Here is a 27,980-nt window from a genome sequence, read left to right as displayed (position 1 = left end):
AATTTGGTTCCATTTAGTGTGCAAATTTCATGTGCAAAATTCCATACGTTTGCGAACCCCGCCCACTAGTGTGGACAGCATTTAGCTACACATGCGGAGTTTGTTTTGCTGACGGACGACGATTTGGAGGAGCTAATTGACAGTGCTAATTCTCTGAACACACACACAAAACAAATCCACTGCGCTGTAAGCCGTCTGGAGGCATGAAGAGCTGTTAGGAGGAAGTTAGAATGAAAAGCTGGACTCATTTCTGACGTGATTTTTTTTTTATTATTGTTGGACTCCTGTTTAAAGTTTGTGTTGGATTGTTGATGTCAGAGCAGCAGTGATGCACCAAAACTGTACTAATTTCTGACATGATTTTTTGCTGGAGTGAGGAGGTACACAAGTCTTTTCCTTTTTTTTTTTTTTTTTTTTCTTTTGGAAGTACACAAAGTCAGTGCAGTGACGCACCAAAATGTAAGTCCCTTTTCTGTTGTTTATAAATGAATAATATAATATCAAATGACAAGGATGTATTTTAGCCGTTATATGAAACAAATAATGAATGTTTTTACATTCATTCAATGGTACAAATATTTAATTCGGTGAAAGCTGAAACATACCATTCAATGAGGCGAAACATTCATCATTTGTATAATGTCAACAGAATCAAATGTTTTATTTTTGTAAATTGAACTTTAAAATCAGTTTGAGGTTGTAATACACGCCATCAAATAATATAAAGAGGTTCGGTCCAGTGAACCCTAGGACCGGTGACCCTCCCCAACAGAAACAGGACTCTGCATGCACGGCGGCAGAACCAACAGCAACACTAATCACAATGCTGTAGCTTTCTTCTCTGCTAGCTTGCAAAATTCCTCACAGCCAGCTAGAAAATAATTACAGTGCTCCACACGATAAGATTTGTGGTAATTTTCTTCTTGATGTAGTGGTTTTGGCGCACTGAAAAAGTAGGACGCTCATGACGCTATAGGAAATGCATGAAGTTGTCGGAACGTTTAAAATTCTTTGCGATTCTTTGTTGTTTCTTTAACTCTTTCCTCTCAGATATGGAGTTTCTCGAGGTCCTCACCGAGGGCCTCAACCGGGTCCTCCTGGTCCGCGGAGGCGGACGCGAGGTTATCACTATCTACTCCTGAAAGACCTGCCCCATCCCATCCCCACCACCTCTCCTTTAGCCCTACTCCTGTATCACATGTGCGCTCATCCTCTTATCCACACTGCTTTTTCCCCATCGCATCACTTTTAAACTTTTATTTATGTTAATCTTCTCACACCCAACTGATAGCCCAGCTCAGCTCAAGTCCTGCAAGCTGTTGTAATTCCTGTAGCCTCGAGAATCCTTTAGACGCTCTCTGAATTTGTCTCCCTCCCCCTCTCCTGACTTTCATTGATAGCCTATTAAGTGGCAGCGATTTGAGGTGCAGAGTGTGCGGGTTGTTCGTTGAGGTGTGAGCGCACATGCATGTACGTGTCCTCTACTCATTTTAATCTCTTCTGAAACCTCTTTTTATAACGAGTGTGGCATCAAAGTGTTTCTGAGAACAAGAGCCAGCTGAACAAGCCGGATCGGACGTTTAGTTCCCTGGCGGTGGATGGACGCCTCCCACAAGGCGCCGCTACATCACAGCCAGGACCACCAGCTGTAAGGAGGAGAGGATGAACTGTGACAAATCACACGGCGTTCAGAGAAGACGGGTTGAGATCCGTCCGTGACTACCTGCAGTATATTGCACTCGTTATCCTCATTGCATTTTAGCGTCTTGTCGTGTTCTCCGTTTTTGTTCTGTCTCTTAATCACTCCATGTCTTTTTACTCATCTTGTAGTGGCTGTTTGTCCCCATGGCCACTGTCAGTGCCAAAAAAAAAGAGAAAAAAAAGAAATGAGAGGCTATCTTAATATGTAGAGTTTGACACGTAATTAAAACTGTGAACGATGTGTTTCCGAGCAGATGTTTGGCGCGGCGCTAGAGTGTGACGAGAGTATACCCGAAGAGATTATTATTGCCAGCAGCCCTCGAGCCTCGTACGGATCACTGTAAATAATGTACAAGCTCTGACGCGTTGTTCAGTTTGTCTGTAGTATTTTTGTGACTTCCTAAATGCTTGTGGTGGAAAGAAAAAGCTTCCTTCACTCAGAGGGATGGTTCCAAAATGCTGTTTTTAAAGAAAACCTATTTATTAGATACATATTGCGCGGCTTAGGCTCCTGTCAATCGTAAACTTGATAAGCACCTGCACTGTGCAACGAGTGATAACGAATCCATCCAGCTCATTAAATAAGTAAGACAACTATTTTTACATCTAGAGAACAAATTTATGTTTATAGACAGAATTTACACATAGTTCTATTATCATTTTATCCAAAAAAACGTAGTTTGTTTTTTTTTGCCAAATTTAGATACCTTAAATGTGCCATATATATAAAAGTATTTTTCAAATAAATACATTTATTGATTAAAAGTGAGAGAAGTGCTAAAAATCAGAACCCAGAGGTGTTTACATTAAGCGGTGGTTGTGAACTCGCCATATCGATAACAACTGTCAGCTCTGAATATACATCAGTTGACATAAACGGAGAGGACGGCGGCTTCTGTAGCTCGGACACTCACTACGACTGAACTCTATGCAGCAAGACTCTCCGCTGAGATTGTCCGTCCTCTGGGCTGGAAACCTCTCAAACCACGCGCGTCTCCCCCCACCCCAGCAACTTGTGAGCAAATCGCATTTAGATTTAAAAAAAAGGAATGTGCAATAGTCAAAAACCAGACTCATGTGATCATGCTATTTATTTTTTTAACACATATATTTTGTATATGTAGATTTGGTACATCTTAGGACTCGAGCATCATCTCACTCTGACCAAGGACAGCTGTCACCTTCTTTTCCTTTGTGTTCTCAAGGAAACTGTTTTTTGGTCATTTGCACTTGTAGTAGATCAAAGAATATAAATAAAATCATATATACATATATACAATATATTTAAAAAAAGAGCAAAGTCAAATGAATTAGTTTATAGAACACAGTATTAAATGTTTTTAGTGTTGCTTGAATTTCGGACCATATGTTGTGAATGCTGCTAGTATCAATAGATGTATTTGTACTGTAAATAGAGGCGATTAAAGCCGAGCAGACAAAAGGTGTAGACTTACATATCAGTGCTGGTGGTGGTTGTCTGCCAAGAAAAGGACAGGGTTAGTTTTGTGTTTCAGGAGACAATAATCTCCATGCAATATGACAACTGGGTGCACCTTCTCCACCCTTTTATCTTCACAATCTCTCTTCTTTTTTGTATAGTGCATCCAGAAAGTATTCACAGCACTTCATTTTTTCCACATTTTGTTATGTTACAGCCTTGTTCCAAAATGGACATATTAATGTTAAATTTTACCTCAAATTTCTAAACACAATACTCCATAACAACAATGTGGAAAACAAGGTTTTTTGTTTTTTTGTTTTTTTTGTTTGTTTGTTTTTGTTTCGATTTTTGCAAATTTATTAAAAATAAAACAAAATAAAAAATTAAGAAATCACATGTACATAAGTATTCACAGCCTTTGCCGTGAAGCTCAAAATTGACCTCAGGTGCCTCCTGTTTCCACTGATCATCCTTGAGATGTTTCTACAGCTTAATTTGACTCCACCTGGGGTAAGTTCAGTTGATTGAACATGATTTGGAAAGACACACATCTGTCTACATATAAGGTCCCACAGTTGACAGTGCATGTCAGAGCACAAACCAAGCATGAAGACAAAGGAATTGGCTGTAGACCTCCAAGACAGGATTGTCTTGAGGCACAAATCCGGGAAGGGTACAGAAACATTTCTGATGCTTTGAAGGTCCCAGTGAGCACAGTGGCCTCCATCTTCTGTAAACTGAAGAAGTTCAGATCCACCAGGACTCTTCCTAGAGCTGGCCACCCATCTAATCTGAGCAATCAGGGGAGAAGGGCCTTCGTGGGAGGTGACCAAGAACCTGATGGTCACTCTGTCAGAGCTCCAGCATTCCTTCTCCTCCTTCATTGGGAAGCAATCTACCAATCACACCTGAATGGTAGAGTGGCCAGACGGAAGCCACTCCTCAGTAAAAGGCACATGGCAGTGTGCCTTGAGTTTGCAAAAGGCACCCGAAGGACTCTCAGACCATGAGAAACAAAATTCTCTGGTCTGATGAGACAAAGGTTGAGCTCTTTGGCGTGAATGCCAGGTGTCATGTTTGGAGGAAATCAGGCGCCATCCCTACAGTGAAGCATGATGGTGGCAGCATCATGATGTGGGGATGTTTTTCAGTGGCAGGAACTGGGAGACTAGACAGGATTGAGGGAAAGATGAATGCAGCAATGTACAGAGACATCCTAGATGGAAACCTGCTTCAGAGCACTCTTGACCTCAGACTGGGGCGACAGTTCATCTTTCAGCAAGACAACGACCCTAAGCACACAGCCAATATATCAAAGGAGTGGCTTCAGGACAACTCTGTGAATATCCTTGAGTGGCCCAGCCAGAGCCCAGACCTGAATACGATTGAACATCTGTGGAGAGATCTGAAATTGGCTGTGCACCGATGTTCTCCATCCAACCTGATGGAGCTTGAGAATGTACAAAACTACCCAAAGATAGGTGCACCAAGCTTGTGACATCATATTCAATCAATCAATCAATCAATTTTTTTATATAGCGCCAAATCACAACAAACAGTTGCCCCAAGGCGCTTTATATTGTAAGGCAAGGCCATACAATAATTATGTAAAACCCCAACGGTCAAAACGACCCCCTGTGAGCAAGCACTTGGCTACAGTGGGAAGGAAAAACTCCCTTTTAACAGGAAGAAACCTCCAGCAGAACCAGGCTCAGGGAGGGACAGTCTTCTGCTGGGACTGGTTGGGGCTGAGGGAGAGAACCAGGAAAAGACATGCTGTGGAGGGGAGCAGAGATCGATCACTAATGATTAAATGCAGAGTGGTGCATACAGAGCAAAAAGAGAAAGAAACACTGCATCATGGGAACCCCCCAGCAGTCTACGTCTATAGCAGCATAACTAAGGGATGGTTCAGGGTCACCTGATCCAGCCCTAACTATAAGCTTTAGCAAAAAGAAAGTTTTAAGCCTAATCTTAAAAGTAGAGAGGGTGTCTGTCTCCCTGATCTGAATTGGGAGCTGGTTCCACAGGAGAGGAGCCTGAAAGCTGAAGGCTCTGCCTCCCATTCTACTCTTACAAACCCTAGGAACTACAAGTAAGCCTGCAGTCTGAGAGCGAAGCGCTCTATTAGGGTGATATGGTACTACGAGGTCCCTAAGATAAGATGGGACCTGATTATTCAAAACCTTATAAGTAAGAAGAAGAATTTTAAATTCTATTCTAGAATTAACAGGAAGCCAATGAAGAGAGGCCAATATGGGTGAGATATGCTCTCTCCTTCTAGTCCCCATCAGTACTCTAGCTGCAGCATTTTGAATTAACTGAAGGCTTTTTAGGGAACTTTTAGGACAACCTGATAATAATGAATTACAATAGTCCAGCCTAGAGGAAATAAATGCATGAATTAGTTTTTCAGCATCACTCTGCGACAAGACCTTTCTGATTTTAGAGATATTGCGTAAATGCAAAAAAGCAGTCCTACATATTTGTTTAATATGCGCTTTGAATGACATATCCTGATCAAAAATGACTCCAAGACTTCTCACAGTATTACTAGAGGTCAGGGTAATGCCATCCAGAGTAAGGATCTGGTTAGACACCATGTTTCTAAGATTTGTGGGGCCAAGTACAATAACTTCAGTTTTATCTGAGTTTAAAAGCAGGAAATTAGAGGTCATCCATGTCTTTATGTCTGTAAGACAATCCTGCAGTTTAGCTAATTGGTGTGTGTCCTCTGGCTTCATGGATAGATAAAGCTGGGTATCATCTGCATAACAATGAAAATTTAAGCAATGCCGTCTAATAATACTGCCTAAGGGAAGCATGTATAAAGTGAATAAAATTGGTCCTAGCACAGAACCTTGTGGAACTCCATAATTAACCTTAGTCTGTGAAGAAGATTCCCCATTTACATGAACAAATTGTAATCTATTAGATAAATATGATTCAAACCACCGCAGCGCAGTGCCTTTAATACCTATGGCATGCTCTAATCTCTGTAATAAAATTTTATGGTCAACAGTATCAAAAGCAGCACTGAGGTCTAACAGAACAAGCACAGAGATGAGTCCACTGTCTGAGGCCATAAGAAGATCATTTGTAACCTTCACTAATGCTGTTTCTGTACTGTGATGAATTCTAAAACCTGACTGAAACTCTTCAGATAGACCATTCCTCTGCAGATGATCAGTTAGCTGTTTTACAACTACCCTTTCAAGAATTTTTGAGCGAAAAAGAAGCTTGGAGATTGGCCTATAATTAGCTAAGATAGCTGGGTCAAGTGATGACTTTTTAAGTAATGGTTTAATTACTGCCACCTTAAAAGGCTGTGGTACATAGCCAACTAACAAAGATAGATTGATCATATTTAAGATCGGAACATTAAATAATGGTAGGGCTTCCTTGAGCAGCCTGGTAGGAATGGGGTCTAATAAACATGTTGATGGTTTGGATGAAGTAACTAATGAAAATAACTCAGACAGAACAATCGGAGAGAAAGAGTCTAACCAAATACCGGCATCACTGAAAGCAGCCAAAGATAACGATACGTCTTTGGGATGGTTATGAGTAATTTTTTCTCTAATAGTTAAAATTTTGTTAGCAAAGAAAGTCATGAAGTCATTACTAGTTAAAGTTAATGGAATACTCAGCTCAATAGAGCTCTGACTCTTTGTCAGCCTGGCTACAGTGCTGAAAAGAAACCTGAGGTTGTTCTTATTTTCTTCAATTAGTGATGAGTAGAAAGATGTCCTAGCTTTACGGAGGGCTTTTTTATAGAGCAACAGACTCTTTTTCCAGGCTAAGTGAAGATCTTCTAAATTAGTGAGACGCCATTTCCTCTCCAACTTACGGGTTATCTGCTTTAAGCTACGAGTTTGTGAGTTATACCACGGAGTCAGGCACTTCTGATTTAAAGCTCTCTTTTTCAGAGGAGCTACAGCATCCAAAGTTGTCTTCAATGAGGATGTAAAACTATTGACGAGATACTCTATCTCACTTACAGAGTTTAGGTAGCTACTCTGCACTGTGTTGGTATATGGCATTAGAGAACATAAAGAAGGAATCATATCCTTAAACCTAGTTACAGCGCTTTCTGAAAGACTTCTAGTGTAATGAAACTTATTCCCCACTGCTGGGTAGTCCATCAGAGTAAATGTAAATGTTATTAAGAAATGATCAGACAGAAGGGAGTTTTCAGGGAATACTGTTAAGTCTTCTATTTCCATACCATAAGTCAGAACAAGATCTAAGATATGATTAAAGTGGTGGGTGGACTCATTTACTTTTTGAGCAAAGCCAATAGAGTCTAATAATAGATTAAATGCAGTGTTGAGGCTGTCATTCTCAGCATCTGTGTGGATGTTAAAATCGCCCACTATAATTATCTTATCTGAGCTAAGCACTAAGTCAGACAAAAGGTCTGAAAATTCACAGAGAAACTCACAGTAACGACCAGGTGGACGATAGATAATAACAAATAAAACTGGTTTTTGGGACTACCAATTTGGATGGACAAGACTAAGAGTCAAGCTTTCAAATGAATTAAAGCTCTGTCTGGGTTTTTGATTAATTAATAAGCTGGAATGGAAGATTGCTGCTAATCCTCCGCCCCGGCCCGTGCTACGAGCATTCTGACAGTTAGTGTGACTCGGGGGTGTTGACTCATTTAAACTAACATATTCATCCTGCTGTAACCAGGTTTCTGTAAGGCAGAATAAATCAATATGTTGATCAATTATTATATCATTTACCAACAGGGACTTAGAAGAGAGAGACCTAATGTTTAATAGACCACATTTAACTGTTTTAGTCTGTGGTGCAGTTGAAGGTGCTATATTATTTTTTTCTTTTTGAATTTTTATGCTTAAATAGATTTTTGCTGGTTATTGGTAGTCTGGGAGCAGGCACCGTCTCTACGGGGATGGGGTAATGAGGGGATGGCAGGGGGAGAGAAGCTGCAGAGAGGTGTGTAAGACTACAACTCTGCTTCCTGGTCCCAACCCTGGATAGTCACGGTTTGGAGGATTTAAGAAAATTGGCCAGATTTCTAGAAATGAGAGCTGCTCCATCCAAAGTGGGATGGATGCCGTCTCTCCTAACAAGACCAGGTTTTCCCCAGAAGCTTTGCCAATTATCTATGAAGCCCACCTCATTTTTTGGACACCACTCAGACAGCCAGCAATTCAAGGAGAACATGCGGCTAAACATGTCACTCCCGGTCCGATTGGGGAGGGGCCCAGAGAAAACTACAGAGTCCGACATTGTTTTTGCAAAGTTACACACCGATTTAATGTTAATTTTAGTGACCTCCGATTGCCGTAACCGGGTGTCATTACTGCCGACGTGAATTACAATCTTACCAAATTTACGCTTAGCCTTAGCCAGTAGTTTCAAATTTCCTTCAATGTCGCCTGCTCTGGCCCCCGGAAGACAATTGACTATGGTTGCTGGTGTCGCTAACTTCACATTTCTCAAAACAGAGTCGCCAATAACCAGAGTTTGATCCTCGGCGGGTGTGTCGTCGAGTGGGGAAAAACGGTTAGAAATGTGAACGGGTTGGCGGTGTACACGGGGCTTCTGTTTAGGGCTACGCTTCCTCCTCACAGTCACCCAGTCGGCCTGCTTTCCCGGCTGCTCGGGATCTGCCAGGGGGTAACTAACGGCGGCTAAGCTACCTTGGTCCGCACCGACTACAGGGGCCTGGCTAGCTGTAGAATTTTCCACGGTGCGGAGCCGAGTCTCCAATTCGCCCAGCCTGGCCTCCAAAGGTATGAATAAGCTACACTTATTACAAGTACCGTTACTGCTAAAGGAGGCCGAGGAATAACTAAACATTTCACACCCAGAGCAGAAAAGTGCGGGAGAGACAGGAGAAGCCGCCATGCTAAATCGGCTAAGAGCTAGTAGCTACGCTAAGCTAGCGGATTCCTAAAAACACACAAAGTGTATAATGTGTAAATAATTTAGAGGTGATTCAGCAGAAGGAGTGCTTTAGTTAAGGCACGTAAAGATTACACTGGGAAACAAATCGTAATCTAGATAACTAGATCAATCTAACTTCGCAAATTAAACAGCTAACAGATACAGAAAAACACAGCTGTGCTCCGGAACAGGAAGTGATACAATACCGCAGTGAGAGCCAACCACCAATCCAAGAAGAATCAATCCAATTCAAGAAGACTTGAGGCTGTAATTTCTGCCAAAGGTGCATCAACACAGTGTTGAGCAAAGGGTGTGAATACCCTTTGCTCTAAAAAAATAAAGTTGCATTGTTGCATGTTGTCATTATGGGGTGCTGTGTGTAGAATTTTAAAGAGAGAAATTTATTTACTTCATTTTTGAATAAGGCTGTAACATAACAAAATGTGGAAAAAGTGCTGTGAATACTTTCCAGGTTCACCGTAAGGCCTGTCAATCATTAGCAAATGTAAAGTAAGCTAATGATCACAGTTTATATTCACTGTAAACCCAAATAAGTTGGCAAAACTGAAAATAATTGATGTAACTGATTAATTAAAAAAATGAAATTCATGTACTAAAAAAAATGCTATTACAACTTAAATGTTTTAAGTTGGTGTTACATAATGTATATATTTTGGTTGCAGCTATGTTAAGTAAATTAACTTTAAACTTATTTTGCTTGCGTAAAATTAACAATCTTGTGTTAAATCAACTTAAATGTATGTAATAATGTAACATTCTTGGAAAAAATAAGCACATTGCACTATAAGGCATTGACCAGGGATCTTGTGGTTTGTGTTGCAAACACTGACGTTACTGTGCTCACATATACCTGCTCTCATTTTTCATAAATTGAAGTAAAAGATCAAAGCTGCCTTCTGTGCAAAAGATTTATTTTCCTTGAATTTTGTTAAAGTTTTGATAAACTGTTCATGAGCACTTCAGGTTTGCCAAGTTAATTCACCCACTTGAAGTGTCATGTCTCAAGATGCTGATTAAACAGCATGATTATTGCACAGAGGGTAATATCTCACTGGGCTGTGACAGCTTGCAAATGGCATTTGCAAGGGATTTCTCGAGATTTCGCCTGATGTTCGCCGGGTGTCGCAATCCCTCACGAGAGTCGCAGGGCGTTGCTTTTGTTTCAGTTGAATTTTGAATGTACCAAAAATGGCAATGAAAAAAATTTCCAGCCCAAATACTCCTCGGGCGTGTCTTGAACACTTCTTGATATAGTTTCAGTATGGAGTTAAAATTGTCTCATTAATATTTGTAAATGCACACAGGGTGATCTACAAATAATCATTGATTTGCAAATGTGTTCAGATATCCACAAATGCAAATTTCATATTTGTAACTTGTAAATTGGTCTTTGCAAATAATGTTGTATTTGCAAATATAAAACTTAATTTGTAAAAAAAAAAAATTACATTTGTAAAACTGTAAATTGTATTTGTGAATTGAGTTTCAGCATTTGTGGATCACCAATTACACGCATTCATCGCTTTCCTCTGCGACGTCATTTTGAGATTCTTTTCGCGAACACAGAAACAAATCCACAAACAAATGCCGACTGATTCACAAATACGCACACTGGATATCCACTAGATGGCAATGTGGTTCCATTCATTGATGTGGCAAGCTGAAACTATATGCTCCCGGATGACTCTTTAATCGTGATCGTTACTGAGTATTTAAAATGCTTATCGCAAAGCGTTCTTTTTTTACGACATACGAGGGCTGTCAATAAAGTTACGGTCCTTTTTATTTTTTTCAAAAACTATATGGATTTCATTCATATGTTTTTACGTCAGACATGCTTGAACCCTCGTGCGCATGCGTGAGTTTTTCCACGCCTGTCGGTGACGTCATTCGCCTGTGAGCACGCCTTGTGGGAGGAGTCGTCCAGCCCCTCGTCGGAATTCCTTTGTCTGAGAAGTTGCTGAGAGACTGGCGCGTTGTTTGATCAAAATTTTTTCTAAACCTGTGAGACATATCGAAGTGGACACGGTTCGAAAAATTAAGCTGGTTTTCAGTGAAAATTTTAACGGCTGATGAGAGATTTTGAGGTGATTCTGTCGCTTTAAGGACTTTTCACGGTGCGAGACGTCGCACTGCGCTCTCAGGCGGCGTCGTCAGCCTGTTCAAGCTGAAAACCTCCACATTTCAGGCTCTATTGATCCAGGACGTCGTGAGAGAACAGAGAAGTTTCAGAAGAAGTCGATTTCAGCATTTTATCCGGATATTCCACTGTTAAAGGAGATTTTTTTAATGAAAGACGTGCGGACGGGTCCGCGCGTCGGGACGCAGCTGCCGCGACGCTCCGCCACAGGAAAAACACCTCTGTTGAAAGCCTTAAGGACAAGTTGGAACATGTCCTGCCTGTTAAACAATTTCTCATATACTCACTCCACTGAAAGCCATCAAAAGCCGCCTGGATTTTACAAATGGTTATCAACACGGAGGTGTTTTTCCTGTGCCGCCGCACCGCGTCGGCTGCGTCCCGACGCGCGGACCCGTCCGCACATCTTTCATTAAAAAAATCTCCTTTAACAGTGGAATATCTGGATAAAATGCTGAAACCGACTTCTTCTGAAACTTCTCTGTTCTCTCACGACGTCCTGGATCAATAGAGCCTGAAATGTGGAGGTTTTCAGCTTGAACAGGCTGATGACGCCGCCTGAGAGCGCTGCACGACGTCTCACACCGTGAAAAGTCCTTAAAGCGACAGAATCACCTCAAAATCTCTCATCAGCTGTTAAAATTTTCACTGAAAACCAGCTTAATTTTTCGAACCGTGTCCACTTCGATGTGTCTCACAGGTTTAGAAAAAATTCTGATCAAACAACGCGCCAGTCTCTCAGCAACTTCTCAGACAAAGGAATTCCGACGAGGGGCTGGACGACTCCTCCACAAGGAGTGCTCACAGGCGAATGACGTCACCGACAGGCGTGGAAAAACTCACGCATGCGCACGAGGGTTCAAGCATGTCTGACGTAAAAACATATGAATGAAATCCATATAGTTTTTGAAAAAAATAAAAAGGACCGTAACTTTATTGACAGCCCTCGTAATGCAAGTTTTATAAGTCCGCGGACACTGATCTGTGTGTTACAGATACAAATCAGTTTCCTCTGATCCGCGGAGCCTGGCTGTTGCGACAGTTGTCGTAAAGCGGGACTGGTTGGTTGCTGCGGTGACGCTGTGTGGCTCCTGTGCAAAGCTTAGCTAAATGTAGCAACTTTTAGAACTTTCAAGTTTTTAAAATAATTTTTTTAAAGTTTTTCAATGAATGGAACCACACTGCCATCTAGTGGATATCCTGTGTGTGTGTGTGTGTGTTTGTGAATCAGTCGGCATTTGTTTGTGGATCTGTGTTCACGAAAAGAATGTCTCAAAATTACGTCACAGAGGAAAGCGATGAATGCGTGTAATTGGTGATCCACAAATGCTGAAACTCAATTCACAAATACAATTTCCAGTTTTTCAAATGTAATTTTTTTTTTTTTTACAAACTAAGTTTTATATTTGCAAATACAACATTTGCAAAGACCAATTTACAAGTTACAAATATGAAATTTGCATTTGTGGATATCTGAACACATTTGCAAATCGATTATTTGTAGATCACCCTGTGTGCATTCACAAATATTGAGACAATTTTAACTTCATATTTCAGTGAGTCAGAAAGTGTGCAATATGTGGGACAACACCACACGCACAAGTCCTTGCACGTGTGAAGGCTGTGTGAGTGGGACTCGACATTCGCAAGATTGCCACGTGGCATTTGAGTGGCACCTGCATACTATGTATGCAGACTAATTTTAATTTTTTTTTATCCTAAATATTTTCGCCAAAAGTCTGTGAAACATTTGGCCCACATTCGAGTGACACACTAAGGTGTCATAAGTACCAGTTCAGTTAGATTCCAACTGAAAATTTGTTACTAATTTGTGTATTTTGTCGAAAAATTGTGTCTCCGCCTACTCCCCAACAGTAGTAGTCCAGTGAGATACTAGCCTTAGACCGGGCAGAATAAAAGGCCCACTGTAAAAAGTGTAGTTGATCTTGCAAAAAAGTCGAGAAGCCAGATGTGCCGGTGCTGCACGGGCGAGGGTAGACTTGATCTGCAGTTATGATACCAGGTGATGTATGGTAGGAAATGTACATTTATTTCATGAACATTTGTACATATTTTTTTACATTTGTACATGTACAAATGTCCAACAGCTCTGTTGGACATTTCTGAATTCAACATGCCAACATCCCGCTCCCTCCATACCTGCATTGTTTAATAAAACTGCTTATTTTAGAGCAATTATCTTGCTGCTTAATCTGGATCTTGATATTCCTCAGCAGCCAGGTGGATGGATTATCTGGACAATAGTGAAACACGGATTTTAACAAATTTCTCAACAAACAAATTTAACAATATTAACTAAATTTGAGAGGTCTTTTGCATGCAAAGGATAAATCTTAAATCTTTTACTTCAATACCTAAAAAATGGGAATACAGCAAAAATGTTGCAATTATATTTTTGCTGAGTAGATATTTCAACTATCTTGTTTTCCCTTGAGGTCAGAATTTCTGACAAAGACTATTCCTTAATCTTGGAGTACATTTGATGATGTTCTTTCTTTTTTGATTGACTGAGGCCCAGTCAGGTGGCGTCCAACAATAAAAGGTAAAATATTGGTACATTGCTGCAGATAGTAAATCAAGATGCTGTGAAACTGGAAAGTTTGTGGTTCAGTTGGCAAGTACTGCAACATTTTCTAATTGCTGTTTCCTGTAAGTCAAAGTGTGCTCGAAAAAGTCACGAAACCGGAATGTGCTCAAGTCGTGACTCATTTAGTTACAGTGTGCATTGTTACATAAAAGATACACTGACTTCAAATATTTAAACTGTTTTTTAGTACATAAACTTTAAACATTGAGGTAGTCAGTTGCATCCATTTTTTTGTTTTATATTCTTAGAACTTGTTTGGGTTTACAGTGCTTCTGATTTATGCTTTATGTAGGGAAACTGATGAAAATGCTCAAAATACGATTCATTTTTTTATCACATCTATCTGCAAACAGTCACAAAGCAGCAGCCCTGTTTTAAATGTCAGGTTGCCAACTACAGATTTTTCTTGTCAAGAGGTGGTATAAAGGTCACTTCTCGCTTTTGAAGAACATGGCTATTTTGGGTTGGTCCACATAACCTGCATCAACTGAGCCTTTTAAATTGATCAAAAGATATCAGCTGTTTATCGGGTACATTTATCGGAAATGTATTTATTGAATTCTAAATATTTTCTAATTACTGTTTGCATGGCACGACGTGGCAGTATTTGTTTTTGTCGTTTCTATAATGAAGACTTAGCCGATCAAGGTGCGGCGGATGTGTTCTCAAAGATTGTGAGAATGATGTATGGCCTTGAAAACAAGTCTTTTGCAAAAAAAAAAAAAGTATGAGTTCACTACATTGTTGTTCTATTTTAACCTTGCTGAAGTAGTCTTCAGTAATAGATTTTGATTTTGTGGATAAATGGGCCTTAGGACGGTCATTTCACCTCAGTAAAATATCACAGTCAAACACTGTAACATGATAGTGTTTTTTGTTGTACTCCGATTACTCTGGACAAGTCTTAGTTTTAAGATTATGTGCAACATTACTCTCACGGGTGTCATTTTTCATTTAATCACAGCCTTTTCTTAAATACAAACTGGAGGTGTCACTTTTCACTTACTCCATCGGAATGTTTGTCACCGGGATGAACTTGGACTATAGGTCCTTGTACTGTAGATCCCTGGCTGGACCATAAAGGTCTAGAATGCTCATCACTAACCACTGATTTGTGGAAGTCTACAGGAGCCCCTGCTCTGTACACACAATCTCACGGTGATCCCTGCTGGCACATTGGGGTATTACAGCAAGCTGACGCAGCTCAAAATGACAAACTGGTTCTTAATCTGGATCCAGGGTCCTACACACTTTGCTCTACTAAAAACATCTAATGATCTCATGCTGTATTCCAGAGTCAAAACATCCTCATTAACATGTGTCACACTCCTCAAAACCAAAGCTGGACATCAGCAGATTAAAGGATGAGTTTAGCTGGCCTGAGGTCCAGGACCATCACATCACACATGGCCACATTTTTGTCCAAAAAAAAAAAAAAAAATACTGCAATGAACACACACAGTAAATTCTTTTGTTAGCAAATACTGACATGCCAACTCATGCTGGATCCACTTCAGTGACACCGAGCTGAAAGAGGAGGAGCCAAAATGGCAAGAATTACTAATAGAACACAGTTGATGGGCACACTGCAAAATGGGAACCAAGGTGCTTCAGATTGATCAAAACTCCTGTTGAGGGGCCCCTCGCTGAAAAGACATTTTATTAAAAGTGGAAACTTTCGTATATTTTTAAGTGTTTAAGTGCTGTTCACATTATTTTAATTTGGTGCCATGATTTTTATTTTTAAAAGGAGCCCACAAAAGTATAACTCAGGGGCCACTTTAATCTGCCCCCGTGGCTTCAGCACATCGTGTCTGTGCAGAAGCACTTATATTTGTATGATGTAAGATGAAGTTAAAAGACCACTCATCACTGTACATTTTTGTTTTTAATTCGCCATCACGCAGATGAAATTACACCACATGCACATCACTGGGTTTATCAGTGAAGTCCTAACAGATGTGTTTAGTGCAGTTTCTGAATGAGTTGGAATTCAAACCTTTCTGGAATACAACGCAAGTCACAGCGAGTTCACATTTCTGGATGAATCTGATTATTTTTGCCTGTCACACATGCCTGACCAGTTTGCACAGTGTGAACAGACCCATTCTCTCGTGTGGTTCAAAGTTTGATCTCAGGAGATGCAGATGCTTTTTAAGAGCTTCTGCTCATCCTAGATCTGCTGCAGTGCCCACTCGGATGAGATATAAATCAAACATGAATGTGAACTGCTCAGACAGCAAAATCAGATTCAGGTCAGTTCTGCCAGTGATGTGTGAACACCTGATTTCAACTTTTAGCAGAGCAGAGTGCATGTGGCTCAAGGATTATGAAGAACCTGTTGAATAATTGTTGGCATTTTATCATTCACGCATGTATTTTTTTTTTCCCTTTGTTTTCTCTTGACAAACTTCTTGAAGAAAATAAACTTTTATAGTGCTTTTCACTCAAATATGACGTGACCCTTTGCGGAATCCCTCCACTGCCATGCCATCCACCTGAACCCCCGGCCTCCTTCATCCTAACTCTGACCCAGCTCCGCATTTATATGTAACTGCAGTGTAACTCAGAAAAATGATCAAAGAAAACGAAACTCGCGCTTCCAATTCTGGTACCGGCTCTGCTTGGACAACACCAGATAGTCCACAATGAAGGGGGGGGGGAGCCCACCATGAACCTGCTGTCGATCAGAACAGTCGCCTGCATAACTGTAGCATGAGACAAATTTGCTGGTGATTATTAGTCTCCATCCTTTAATGGATATTAAGGGCTCTGAAACACTTTGTAAGAGGGCTGTGCCTCACAACCCGACAGGTACCATCTGTAGCTCAGATCACTCCCATCAGTATCAGAACAGCGACAGCTGCACTTAATTTCTAATTACACACTTGGTGATTGCGTCGGGTCTACGTGAGAAAAACGAAAGGAGGCATCTGTGCAGTGCAAGCGGAGCCGAAACCCAGTTACATTGTGTAACTCAGTGCATGCATGCAACTACCCTGAACAAAGTGTACTGAAAATATACTGAGTGTTTGTGGTATAAGTGGTTTTTGTTTTGTTTTCCTTTCGGAATGGCCAATCATTGTATCCCAGATGACTATTGTAGTGCAAGATTCTATTTTTTAAGCAGTTTCTGATATTGTGTCAATTATTCTGCAGATAAACTGATAACCAAAGTATATTTCAGTTATCGACATACTGCAAGTGACTGAGTGAAAGTGTGGATTCCACAGAATTAGAAACAAACTTTCTCCAAACCAAAAAATAATAATAATAATCCACCTGGTCTTTGAAAACATGTAGCAACTGAATTGTATCCTTGTGTCATGACATTTCTTTTTAATTTGATGCTTCCAAACAGATGTACTACTAGTTTAAAATTTATTAAAACCACTTAGTTTTGATGGCAAATAAATTTCCCACCTCTTGAAATTGTTTGTTCCCAGTCATGAAATCTAGCTTTTTATTAAATTTTTATGACACTCAAATATTTATTCTGCCAACAAAGAATCTTATTGGGGGAAAAACAAAGCCACCCCATGTTCACAAATTAAAGAAATCCTGTGGCCCAAATCCAATTCTGATGTAATCTTTGCCGTATTTCTGTCCTTCACATTCTGTATATAACTCTTTACCAAAACATTCCAACCCAAAGCTCATCTGTGAGCGCTTTGAAACCTTAAAGAACAGGTTTTTGTTTAGGAAACGGTACGTCCCCTCCGCAGGACCCGAGTCACTGTTCAGGTTTGTTTTTAATTCACTGGAAACATTTTGTGTGGATGTTTGTAGACGGCAGGCACACCGGTATGAATCACTACGAACTGAAACTGATCATGACTTTCTGTATCTGGTCTTATAGTGAAGCTGTAGTGCATTCCTTTTAGCTCTTTGGTGTTTTTAGTTTTTTTTTGTTTTTTTGGGGGGGGCTGGAACTGCTGGGGATGTTGTGGGTAAAAGTGGGCAGGGCTTCATGTAAATACATCAAATACAGTTAGTGTGGACGTGTTTATTTTTGGTGTCAGTGTAAGTTAAATATTATAAAATAAAAACATGTATTATTCTCTGTTGTGTTTAATGGTACATACAAAAAGAGGAAAAGTAGTTTTATCTTACATTTCAAATGCTTCTATATCTATGGCTTCTGGCGATACCCATTCCATTTTATAGATTTGTCAGCACAAAATGCAATAAACCAATACCATTTTATTACAGCAAATGTGTCTGGAGTTTTTAATCATACCGTGACAAGTTGTTTCCAAATTGTTGACATTTTGTCCAATTTATTGAGCACAAACTACAAAAACATCTGGTTTAGAAAATAAATCAAATTATTGGATCCAAAATTTACTGTACACATGCGACATGACTTCAAAGTTTAATTCACAAATAAGACTGAGCTCTGATTAATAACAGGAGAGAAATCTAACCTAAACAATAAGAAGTCTCCAAATGTAACCAACTCAGCACAAATGTCCAGAATTAAAAAAAAAAAAAAAAAAAAAAAACCATTAAAAATGTTTTACAAGATATTCCTACATTCGAGCTGCACACAGTAAATTCACTACACGGACTGACGTGGTGTCTCACTGGGACAGAGCGACACGTGGACCTCGGCTTTTATTCACTACAACCTCCTCAGTAATGTCGGGGATACATGGACATGGGAGGGGCCTGGTTCATGCCAGGTCCCGGTCTGGGAGGTGGCTGCTGAGGCGGAGCGCTACCCACAAGGTGGTTGAGAGACGGCCCGCTCTGAATGAGGGTGTCCAGAGCTTTCTGGACGCTCGGATTATCAAAATTGATACCTGAAGTCGGTGGCTGTGGTCTCGGACCAACTGGCGGAGCTGCCATGCGGTTTTGCGGCATGCCGAAAGATGCTGCAGAAGAAGGTGGCATGGAAGAGGCCGCTAGGCCTGACGAAGGGTGTGGCTGACCAACAGCGCCATAACCCTGTTGCCCCTGGGATGGCATGGAAGAACCGGTAGGGGGCGGGACCCCAGGCCCAGACGCACCGGTGCCGCTGTTGAACAGGCTGAGGATTTTCGCCTGCAGCTCCTTCTGGTGGGTGGGGTTGGCCGAGCTGCCCGGCCCTGGTGGCAGATGGCTGGGCGGTGCGGCACTGAGAGGATGGCCAGTAGGGGGCATTGATGGCGGTGGTGCTGGTACATCGCGGAGTGGTGGTGCAGCTGCAGACGACAAATCAACAATCTGATGTTTTGCAGGTGAGCGTTTTACACTCGATGTAAGCACACTTTAAAATCTACCTCAACAGAGTATTCACGTGCACACCAACATACCTGCGAGAGGCTCTCCAGCGCTGCGGCCAAGACGTGACCTTTTGTCCTTCAGGTATGCAATGAACCCATCCAGTTCCTCTGGCGTTACGAATCTACCCACACAGAAAACGCATTTGTGGCACGTGATTTTTAAATTTGGTGATGATTTCTGGTCCACTAGTTCCATTTGCACCATGTCACCAGGTCGCAAATGCAGCACAATCCACATGGAACTGAGCCAAGAACCCTTTTGTCAAGAAGAATAGTAAAGTTTGGAAGCCCTCGCTGTTAATTTGTACAACATTCAGCCACTTTAGTGTCGGCGTGATCATTTCGGTAAATTGATTTGGAGATACTCACTGAAGCTTGACTTATGTTTCAATTGTGTATTTCAAAATAAAAACCACCAGCCTTGCCGGTTGTGAAACACAGTCATGTTTAACTCAAAATGAATCAGATTGTCTCTTTTGAGTGTTGTATTGAAAAATTATAGAAAAATAGTCCATTTGTGTCATTTTTCATGAAATTTGGTTCCATGCTTCAAAGGGTCCCGGAATTTCGCCGCATTTCTGCTTAAAACTGACTTTAGAATGATTTAAGAGGTTTTATCTTCATCTGACGGTCTACTACACTGGTGTCCCGTCGAGATGAGGTGCATCGCGCTACTTCGCATATCGCTCTACCCTGGACGTCACCAGTCGAGATAAGGTGCCTCGCGCAACTGCACATGGGGAGATGATGTAACTCGCTCGACGTGCAACTGCGCATGCGCTTTTTTTTTTTGTTGTTTCCGTCAGTTTTTTTTTTTATTAATTGTATTCAGTATATTTATAGCCTAGTAAGTAAAACATTTTCTGTATTTTACGTTAGGAGCATAAACGTATGTATATGTATATTTTGCCTGTCGAAATAAGCTAACTCCAGGTTAAAAATACTTACTTTATAGTGAGTAGATTTTATACCTTACTACGTGCGGATGAACAATTTATACATTTACTTGACCATCAAAATAAGCAAACTTTGTCAAGTAATTTTCTCAGTGAACACATATGCAGTTACGCAAGGCACCTCATCTCGACGACGCACCTCATCTCGACAGACTTATCTGTCGAGCGGAGGTGCCACGCACCTCATCTCAACGGCACACCTCATCTCGACAGAACACCGGTGCTCACTTCTGAATTCTGTAGCATGATTAATAAGTGGAATAATTTTGACTGTGTTGAATGTTTGGTCTCCAAAGTACAAAGTAAAGGTCAAACAAGGTCAATGTGCATTGGATTCTATGATATGATGTGATATGTTACCCCATCACGTGATAACTAAGCATGATACATGGTGCAAATTATTCTTTTTTAAAACCCTGTTAACCAATAATTTGTTTCACTTTTTAAAGCAACTTTAACTTTTGACCCCTGTACAAACTGACATTGACCTTTGTCACCCTTGTTGCTGTTTTTCTACATAATTTCATAATATTCAGTCATACATAGTCCAAACTATTTTACCTTTATACCTTTTTGGAATCTTTCTGATCAGACAAATAATGTAGTGTAGTATTCAATATGACTGGAGCATTTTTAAATTTTGACCCCTGTGTAATTCTTCATTTGACCCCTACCTGGCTGCCTATTAAAAATTTTGGTGGCTAATGTGTTTTTACAAAGGAATACATGTCCCAATTTTGGTGTTTGTTTCCAGAAATAAACAATTGCTACAGTTATCTGCGCCACTAATAACTTTTAATGTCCACAAGAAAGTAAACCGTTAGGAGAACCACCGTGCAGTCCCCAAAGTATGATTTAATAAACTCTCAAACCCAAAACAACATTAACCCTGCTTCTTCTTTGGAGATTATTGGCAGCTTGCAAACTAACAAAGCTCATTACCGCCAACAAATGTTTAGACGTATTAAAAAAATCCCAGAAACATTTACCACGTGTACAAACCCGTATTTACAGTAACGTCCAGACAACGTTCAGCACTGATGGCTGTCAGAGAGAGAGCGAGAGAGAGCAAGAGAGAGCGAGAGAGAGAGAGAACACAGCAGGAGTGAAATTGAAGACACCACTTTGTTAGGTAATCACTGTTATCACATACCGATAAATGATACGCCAATATGATTGGATAAAACACTAAAGAATAAATAGCAATACACACCCTTTTTGTGGACGGGTAATATTTTTCATACCACCCGAGCAATCAGCCAATCCGGACAGCGGAGCGGCGCCACGACGAAGAGGCGCGGTCAGAGGAACTGTGAAATACTGGTGAGTCACTATTAATAATTTCTTACGTGTCCAACCTCGTAGGTTGATCGTTAAAATTAAATTTGTTAGTTCTAAAAGCCATCATAATTATTTATAGGAAAACATTCTTTTTTTCTACTAAGGTTTGAACTTTGAGTGTTTACACAGGAGAGAAAAGTGAGAAAACGTTAATGCCTGTTTGAGAAAAGTGTATAAAGTGTGTAGTGAGGGGTTTTACAGCCTTAAAACATCTATAATAATTGTAAAAAATAATGCTGACTACTTCGCAGATTTCGCCTGTCGCGGTTTATTTTTAGAATGTAACTCCCGCGATAAACAAGGAACCACTGTATATGATAAAATCATTATCAAGTTGTTCACCAATGAATATGGCTTTTTACACCCTTCAGAAAACCATACAACATTTATCATTTATAGGTATATGATAAAATCGTTATCAAGTTTTAGAAACCTGAAGAAAACCATACACCCTGAAGGCCGAAGGGTGTATGGTTTTCTGAAGGGTGTATAAAGCCACATTCATTGGTGAACAACTTGATAACTGATATCATTCTGTCTCATTAAGACATATGTGATGATGTGTTATTTTTATCTGAATACACCGCTGGTTACAAAGAGGCGAGCCAGGCATTTGTTGATCGAAAAATATAAATTGAATTAGAAAGTCAAATTAAAGCGATTACAGGCCAGATTGACTGTGTACTGGAATAAATCATGAAGTGGACTATAGCTGAATACAGGTGGACTGACCTTCAGGCAACACCTTTAGGGTACATCACTTTTATGACAAAAAAAAAAACACCCTCTGAATCTGTTTATTTTTATCAGCCACACACACACACACATATATATATATTTTTTTTTTTGCACAAACAGTAGTGTTCAGAATAATAGTGCTATGTGACTAAAAAGATTAATCCAGGTTTTGAGTATATTTCTTATTGTTACATGGGAAACAAGGTACCAGTAAATTCTCACAAATCCAACAAGACCAAGCATTCATGATATGCACACTCTTAAGTAGGGATGGGTATCGAGAACCGGTTCCTTTTGGGTATCATTAAGAAATTATTCGATCCACCGACATCAATAACCTTTTTACTTAATGATTCCCTTATCGGTCCTTCAGAGTGGCCGTTGTTTTTGGGGGTGTTTGTCAGGAAAATTATAATGTCTCTACATTGATTACAGACCCTGCAGCGGGTCTGTAATCAACTTTTCTGCAGCGCGGCTTTGCTTTGAACCTTCAACCAATGGAAGCAGTGATTCGTAGATCGAAGCAGTGCTTCGATCATTGCTTCGTTGATTTTTTTCTTTCGCTTTCCCCTGCTACAACCCTAAAGAGCATATGGCTGAGTGTATTATTTACCTTTTTTATGTTAAACCGACCTGTTATGGTCTTCTGAAAAAGTTAATAGATGTATTATATAACTTAAAAACAGGGCCGATGCTAACATGTTAGCATGTCTATGGCATTTTCAATGTTAAAATTAGCATTAAGCTGTTGCAGCTGTCAAGCATTTGTTGTCCTAAGAGTCAAATGTATTACAAATTGTTACATTTTTTAAATTTATCTTTGTTTATATATTAATAATAGCAAGCACAACAATACTAGTAATAACAACTAATTTAATGATTATATACAATTTTTAGAGAAAGACAAAAAGACCCTGAATAAAAACATAACAGAAAAAATATAAAACCAACTAACAATGAACATACATAAATACATAAATACAGAAATAAAGTGTTTCCAGTGAACACCTAGTGACTCTTACACCTCCATTTCATCCCTGTCTTATTTAAGTTTAATGACAGTTTGTTTCGGTCAAACTATACAATTTGTTAATTTCTTCAGTGATTTCCCCCAGAACTATCTGCCAAGCTACAAAACTGCTGCATCCTAGTAAGAGCAGAATACTACTGGAATGAATTTGAATAAGGAAAGCTTTTTTTTCCAAACCAAAATAGATGCTGCACTCACTCCAGTTTATTGTCTGGAATAGTCCCAGATTGCATTTCAGAGCTTCTAGAATTCAAACATTTTCGTGCACGTGGTGTTGGGTGGTAATTTTGGGTTTCAGCTTTTTTTGTTCTACACCACTTTCATCCCTGAATATGTGAAATCGTGAGTCACTTTTGTGCGGATTAAAGTTACTAACTGGGACTCCTGTCTTGTTGTGAGAAAGAAACGAGAATCATCCTCCTTTCTGTTCACACAGCTCCAAACGCTGCGCTGCTCTCTGACGAGTCAAGTTACAATGATAGAGTCCAGTCAGAATTAATAACTTCAAAGCGAAACACTTTTATTTTATTTATATCCAGAGATCAAGGATACAGTGAGCAATTTCATATTTATTTACTTTAAGACTCACTGAAATACATAGAAACCTGTAAAGCCTACTTTTAGCACAAAATTCACAGGCGGAATCGATAAGGAATCGGATCGATAAGCAGAATCGATAAAATCTTATCAATACCCATCCCTACTCTTAAGGCTATGAAATTGGGCTATTAGTTACAAAAAAAAAAAAGTAGAAAAGGAGGTGTTCACAATAATAGTAGCATCTGCTGTTGACGCTACAAACTCAAAACTATTATGTTTAAACTGCTTTTTTTAGCAATCCTGTGAATCACTAAACTAGTATTTAGGTGTATAACCAGTTTTTCATGATTTCTTCACATCAACTTCTTCACACACATTTTGTTGGTTTGGAACCAAGATTTTTCTCGTTTACTAGTGTGCTTGGGGTCATTGTCTTGTTGAAACACCCATTTCAAGTAGGAGAAACATGCCCATATCATGATGCTTGCACCACCATGCTTCACTGTGAACTGTGGCTTGAATTCAGAGTTTGGGGGTCGTCTCACAAACTGTCTGTGGCCCTTGGACCCAAAACCAACAATTTTACTCTCATCAGTCCACAAAATATTCCTCCAGTTCTCTTTAGGCCAGTTGATGTGTTCTTTGCCAAATTGTAACCTCTTCTGCACGTCTTTTATTTAACAGAGGGACTTTGCGGGGGATTCTTGCAAATAAATTAGCTTCACACAGGCGTCTTCTAACTGTCACATCACTTACAGGTAACTCCAGACTGTCTTTGATCATCCTGGAGCTGATCAATGGGTGAGCCTTTGCCATTCTGGCTATTCTTCTATCCATTTTGATGGTCGTTTTCCATTTCCTTCCACGCATCTTTTGTCCTTTTTAAAGCATTGGAGATCATTGTAGATGAACAGCCTATACTTTTTTGCACCTGTGTATAGGTTTACCCCTCTCCAATCAACTTTTTAATCAAACTACGCTGTTCTTCTGAACAATGTCTTGAACGTCCCATTTTCCTCAGGCTTTCAAAGAGAAAAGCATGTTCAACAGGTGTTGGCTTCATCCTTAAATAGGAGACACCTGATTCATACCTGTTTGTTCCACAAAATTGACAAACTCACTGACTGAATGCCACTACTATTATTGTGAACACACCCTTTTCTACTTTTTTTCCTAATAGCCCAATTTCATAGCCTTAAGAGTGTGCATATCATGAATGCTTGGTCTTGTTGGATTTGTGAGAATCTACTGAATCTACTGGTACCTTGTTTCCCATGTAACAATAAGTAATAACCTGGATTAATCTTTTTAGTCACACAGCACTACTATTATTCTGAACACTACTGTGTGTGTGTGTGTGTGTATATATATATATATATATATATATATATATATATAAGTAGTGCATGTACAACGTACAGAGGGAGAGTAAATCATAAGACTTTGAAGAAGTTGAAGCTCCACCTACCCACCTGCTCTCAGGTAAATTAGTGAAATAATTTCAGAGAGAGAAGCTGCCTCAGTGATTTCCAACTATTTCAGGAAACACGTCTACGTGACATACCTGTTTTCCGACAGCAGCGTAATGGTGGTTAGCACAGAAACAGGGTGGCGCTCTCGGTCAGCCTCCCTCAGTAACACGTCGTCAGCCATCTTTGCAGCCTTTCTGACAGTTTCCTCACGCTCCTTCTCACGGTTCTCCACTTTGTACGTATCGTAGTTGTGTGCAATCAACATCATGGCATCCTCCATTGGCATGTTCCGATGCTCTGAAGGCAACACAGCAGCAGCAACAACAACATGAAACCGGGACCCTGCACCTGTCACGTGTGGGCCAACTGACCACCATTCACATAGTCTTACCTTGAGGAGTTCCAAACAAGATGTTGACCGTGCAGGATCGGTGGACCTGGTGCTGCTGGGTAATAATGATGGCGAAGGGAGTGCGGACACGTCCGACATCTTCCAGTGCCTGAGTTAACGACACTTCTGTGTTGAGGAAGATCAGGTCCACCATCATACCTAAATCACGGACTTTGCGCCCGACCGTCTCAGCATACTCCCTACAGTTGTTTTTCAAGCACAATCACACACACACACACACACACACACACACAGGAGCGGTATGAAATGAAACCGTCAGTCTTTTTGGTTCTGGTTTGTGTTGGTCATGGAGAGTGGACATACTTCTGTGCCTTGTTGACCACAATGACAGAGCAGTCAACGGGACGGTCCACCTCGTTACGTCGCTGGAGTTCTTCATAGTACTGTCGATACAATTCATTACGACGGCGCTCTTCAATCCGACCACGATCCTCTGGTGTGGAAGATTAAAATTTTTTAATTATTTATCTAATCAATTTTAATTCCTGAGAATTTAACACAATTCTCCAAATCACACTGAGGGCAAGCACCCCCCCCCCCCCCCCCAAAAAAAAAAAAAACTGAATCCTTTGCTTCATCAACATTTGTTCCTTGACATCCACATTTTACGGTTTTATTACGTGTAAAGTCAGGCAAATTTATCCAATTTTGCAAAAGTGTGACCATGACGTCTTGGAGAGGAAGCGATGTGATCTCAACAGGACACCTGTGCCATTGATGCGGCACTTTGAAGCAGTTAGCACTAGAGCATGACACGGGAGTGGATTTTCACTCACGTCCCATCCCGCTCCCAGAAAAAAAAAATCCCATCCTGTCCCAATCCTGGACTGGAGTAAAAAAAATAAATCCCATCCTGTCCCACTCCTGTAAAGATGACTCCCAATCCCATCCCGCTCCCACTCAAAATCAGTCCCACTCCCATCCCACTCCCGTATGTCTCGCACTCTGATGATCAATCAGGGATTGAATATGTAGTGACGTGGAGATGTCTGGAGTTTGACTGAAGATGTGAACATGTCCTGTCTCTGGTAGCAGCCTGTGAGCAGGACTTATGTCTCTTTTGTCCTTTATTTCACAATTATGACAGTTTTTGGAGCAAGCAGCAGCCCCACAGCAAGCAGCGGAGTTTCTTTTTCTTTTTATGTTACGTGCGCGTGCAAGCGAATGGAGATTATTTTACTTATTAACTACACAGATGTATAATAAAACAAATGGTGACTGGTTTCTAAACACAATTATGACAGTTTTTGGTGGAAGAGCGAGGAGCAGCAAGTAGCGGAGTTTTTTTTTTAATTGTTTACATGTGCGCGCGTGAACGGGACAGTTGGTCCTCAAGTTGGGTCCTGCAGAGGCGGAAGGATCACTGAAAGCAGCCGTCATCCAGACTCGGCTCCTGCAGCAAATAATGATACTCTCTGTATTGGGAGCTTTTCACAACAACTCGCTCCGTGTGATAAAGGTCCGTCATGTTAACTTGACGGACAACCGGAGCCGGCGAGCGGAATGGAACCTCCTCCTATTTGATAACGCACCGGGGCGAATTTTCGCAGCAAAAGCAGAGCGACACACCGGGCGAAGGAGGCGCGTCCGTCGCCACGCGACCCCCGCGAATTTGTAGCATCTGATCGCACCCAGTGTGAACGCGGCATTAAATAGATGAAAATCATCATCTACTTTTGGCATTCCAGCTCCTGCCTGCTCCCGTTCATTTTTATTCCCGTCCCATCCCAATCACGGGATTGATAAAATTTTGGCTTCCATCCCACAGGAATCCCGCAGGAATCACGTGACCCACGGGAATTCCAAAAAAATGTCATCCTCTAGTTAGCACAGGTAGCTGTTACAAAATAAGGTTACAAAATAATTCCTCTGTCACTCAAATTATTCACATTTACTTGATTAATCAAAGTGACTGCACTTAATCTCTGTCTTACCTCTTTGTTAATGATAAAACATCCAGTTTGTTCGTGACACTGGGGTAAGCGTTGAAAATACACAATTTTTGGGGGCGCTGCGGAGCAATGAGGAGATAAGACGCATCTGGTTGTAGCTCCTGCAGATTTCACGTTAAAATTACCTTTTAAACAAAACCTGTGTAACCCCTGATCTACCAGCTGTCGCGTTTTCCATCTTAAATTCTAAAAGTGATCACTTCGCAACGAAAAAACGCAGAGATGAGCAGGGAAGTCCTGGGAAATGCCTAATGACGAGGAAGGCCTTACTGAAGCACCGGCGCAGAGTGGGGGCGGGGATCCGACACAGAACACACCTAGCACAGACATCCAAGCTGTGCTGTCCGTCATAGCAACACTACAAACAGAGCTATCCCAAGCTAAGTCAGACATCTGCGACAAAACTGATGAGAAAATTGCTGTCATGAGTACAACTTTG

General features: G+C 40.6%; 2 protein-coding genes and 1 long non-coding RNA gene across 3 annotated transcripts in view; 1 reads left to right on the top strand and 2 right to left on the bottom strand.

Annotated features, from left to right (window-relative positions):
• Positions 1-2,977, top strand: part of slc12a5a (solute carrier family 12 member 5a) — a 445,395-nt gene extending 442,418 nt beyond the window's left edge. The window contains 1 exon segment of the mRNA XM_034166020.1: positions 1,051-2,977. Coding sequence (XP_034021911.1) covers positions 1,051-1,142 — 92 coding nt within the window. The 3' untranslated portion in view covers positions 1,143-2,977.
• Positions 2,978-18,016: 15,039 nt separating this feature from the next.
• Positions 18,017-27,980, bottom strand: part of ncoa5 (nuclear receptor coactivator 5) — a 65,061-nt gene continuing 55,097 nt past the window's right edge. The window contains 5 exon segments of the mRNA XM_034167549.1: positions 18,017-19,019; positions 19,131-19,222; positions 25,270-25,474; positions 25,569-25,768; positions 25,893-26,022. Coding sequence (XP_034023440.1) covers positions 18,469-19,019; positions 19,131-19,222; positions 25,270-25,474; positions 25,569-25,768; positions 25,893-26,022 — 1,178 coding nt within the window. The 3' untranslated portion in view covers positions 18,017-18,468.
• Positions 20,049-21,005, bottom strand: LOC117506515. Its single transcript, XR_004559490.1, has 2 exons — positions 20,257-21,005; positions 20,049-20,177 (listed from the first exon to the last, which is right to left on the bottom strand). It is a non-coding gene; the product is annotated as an uncharacterized LOC117506515 (long non-coding RNA).

The sequence above is a fragment of the Thalassophryne amazonica genome, chromosome 3 (assembly GCF_902500255.1).
Source record: "Thalassophryne amazonica chromosome 3, fThaAma1.1, whole genome shotgun sequence".
NCBI classification, from domain to species: Eukaryota; Metazoa; Chordata; class Actinopteri; order Batrachoidiformes; family Batrachoididae; genus Thalassophryne; species Thalassophryne amazonica.
This window is presented reverse-complemented; position numbering and strand designations above follow the sequence as displayed.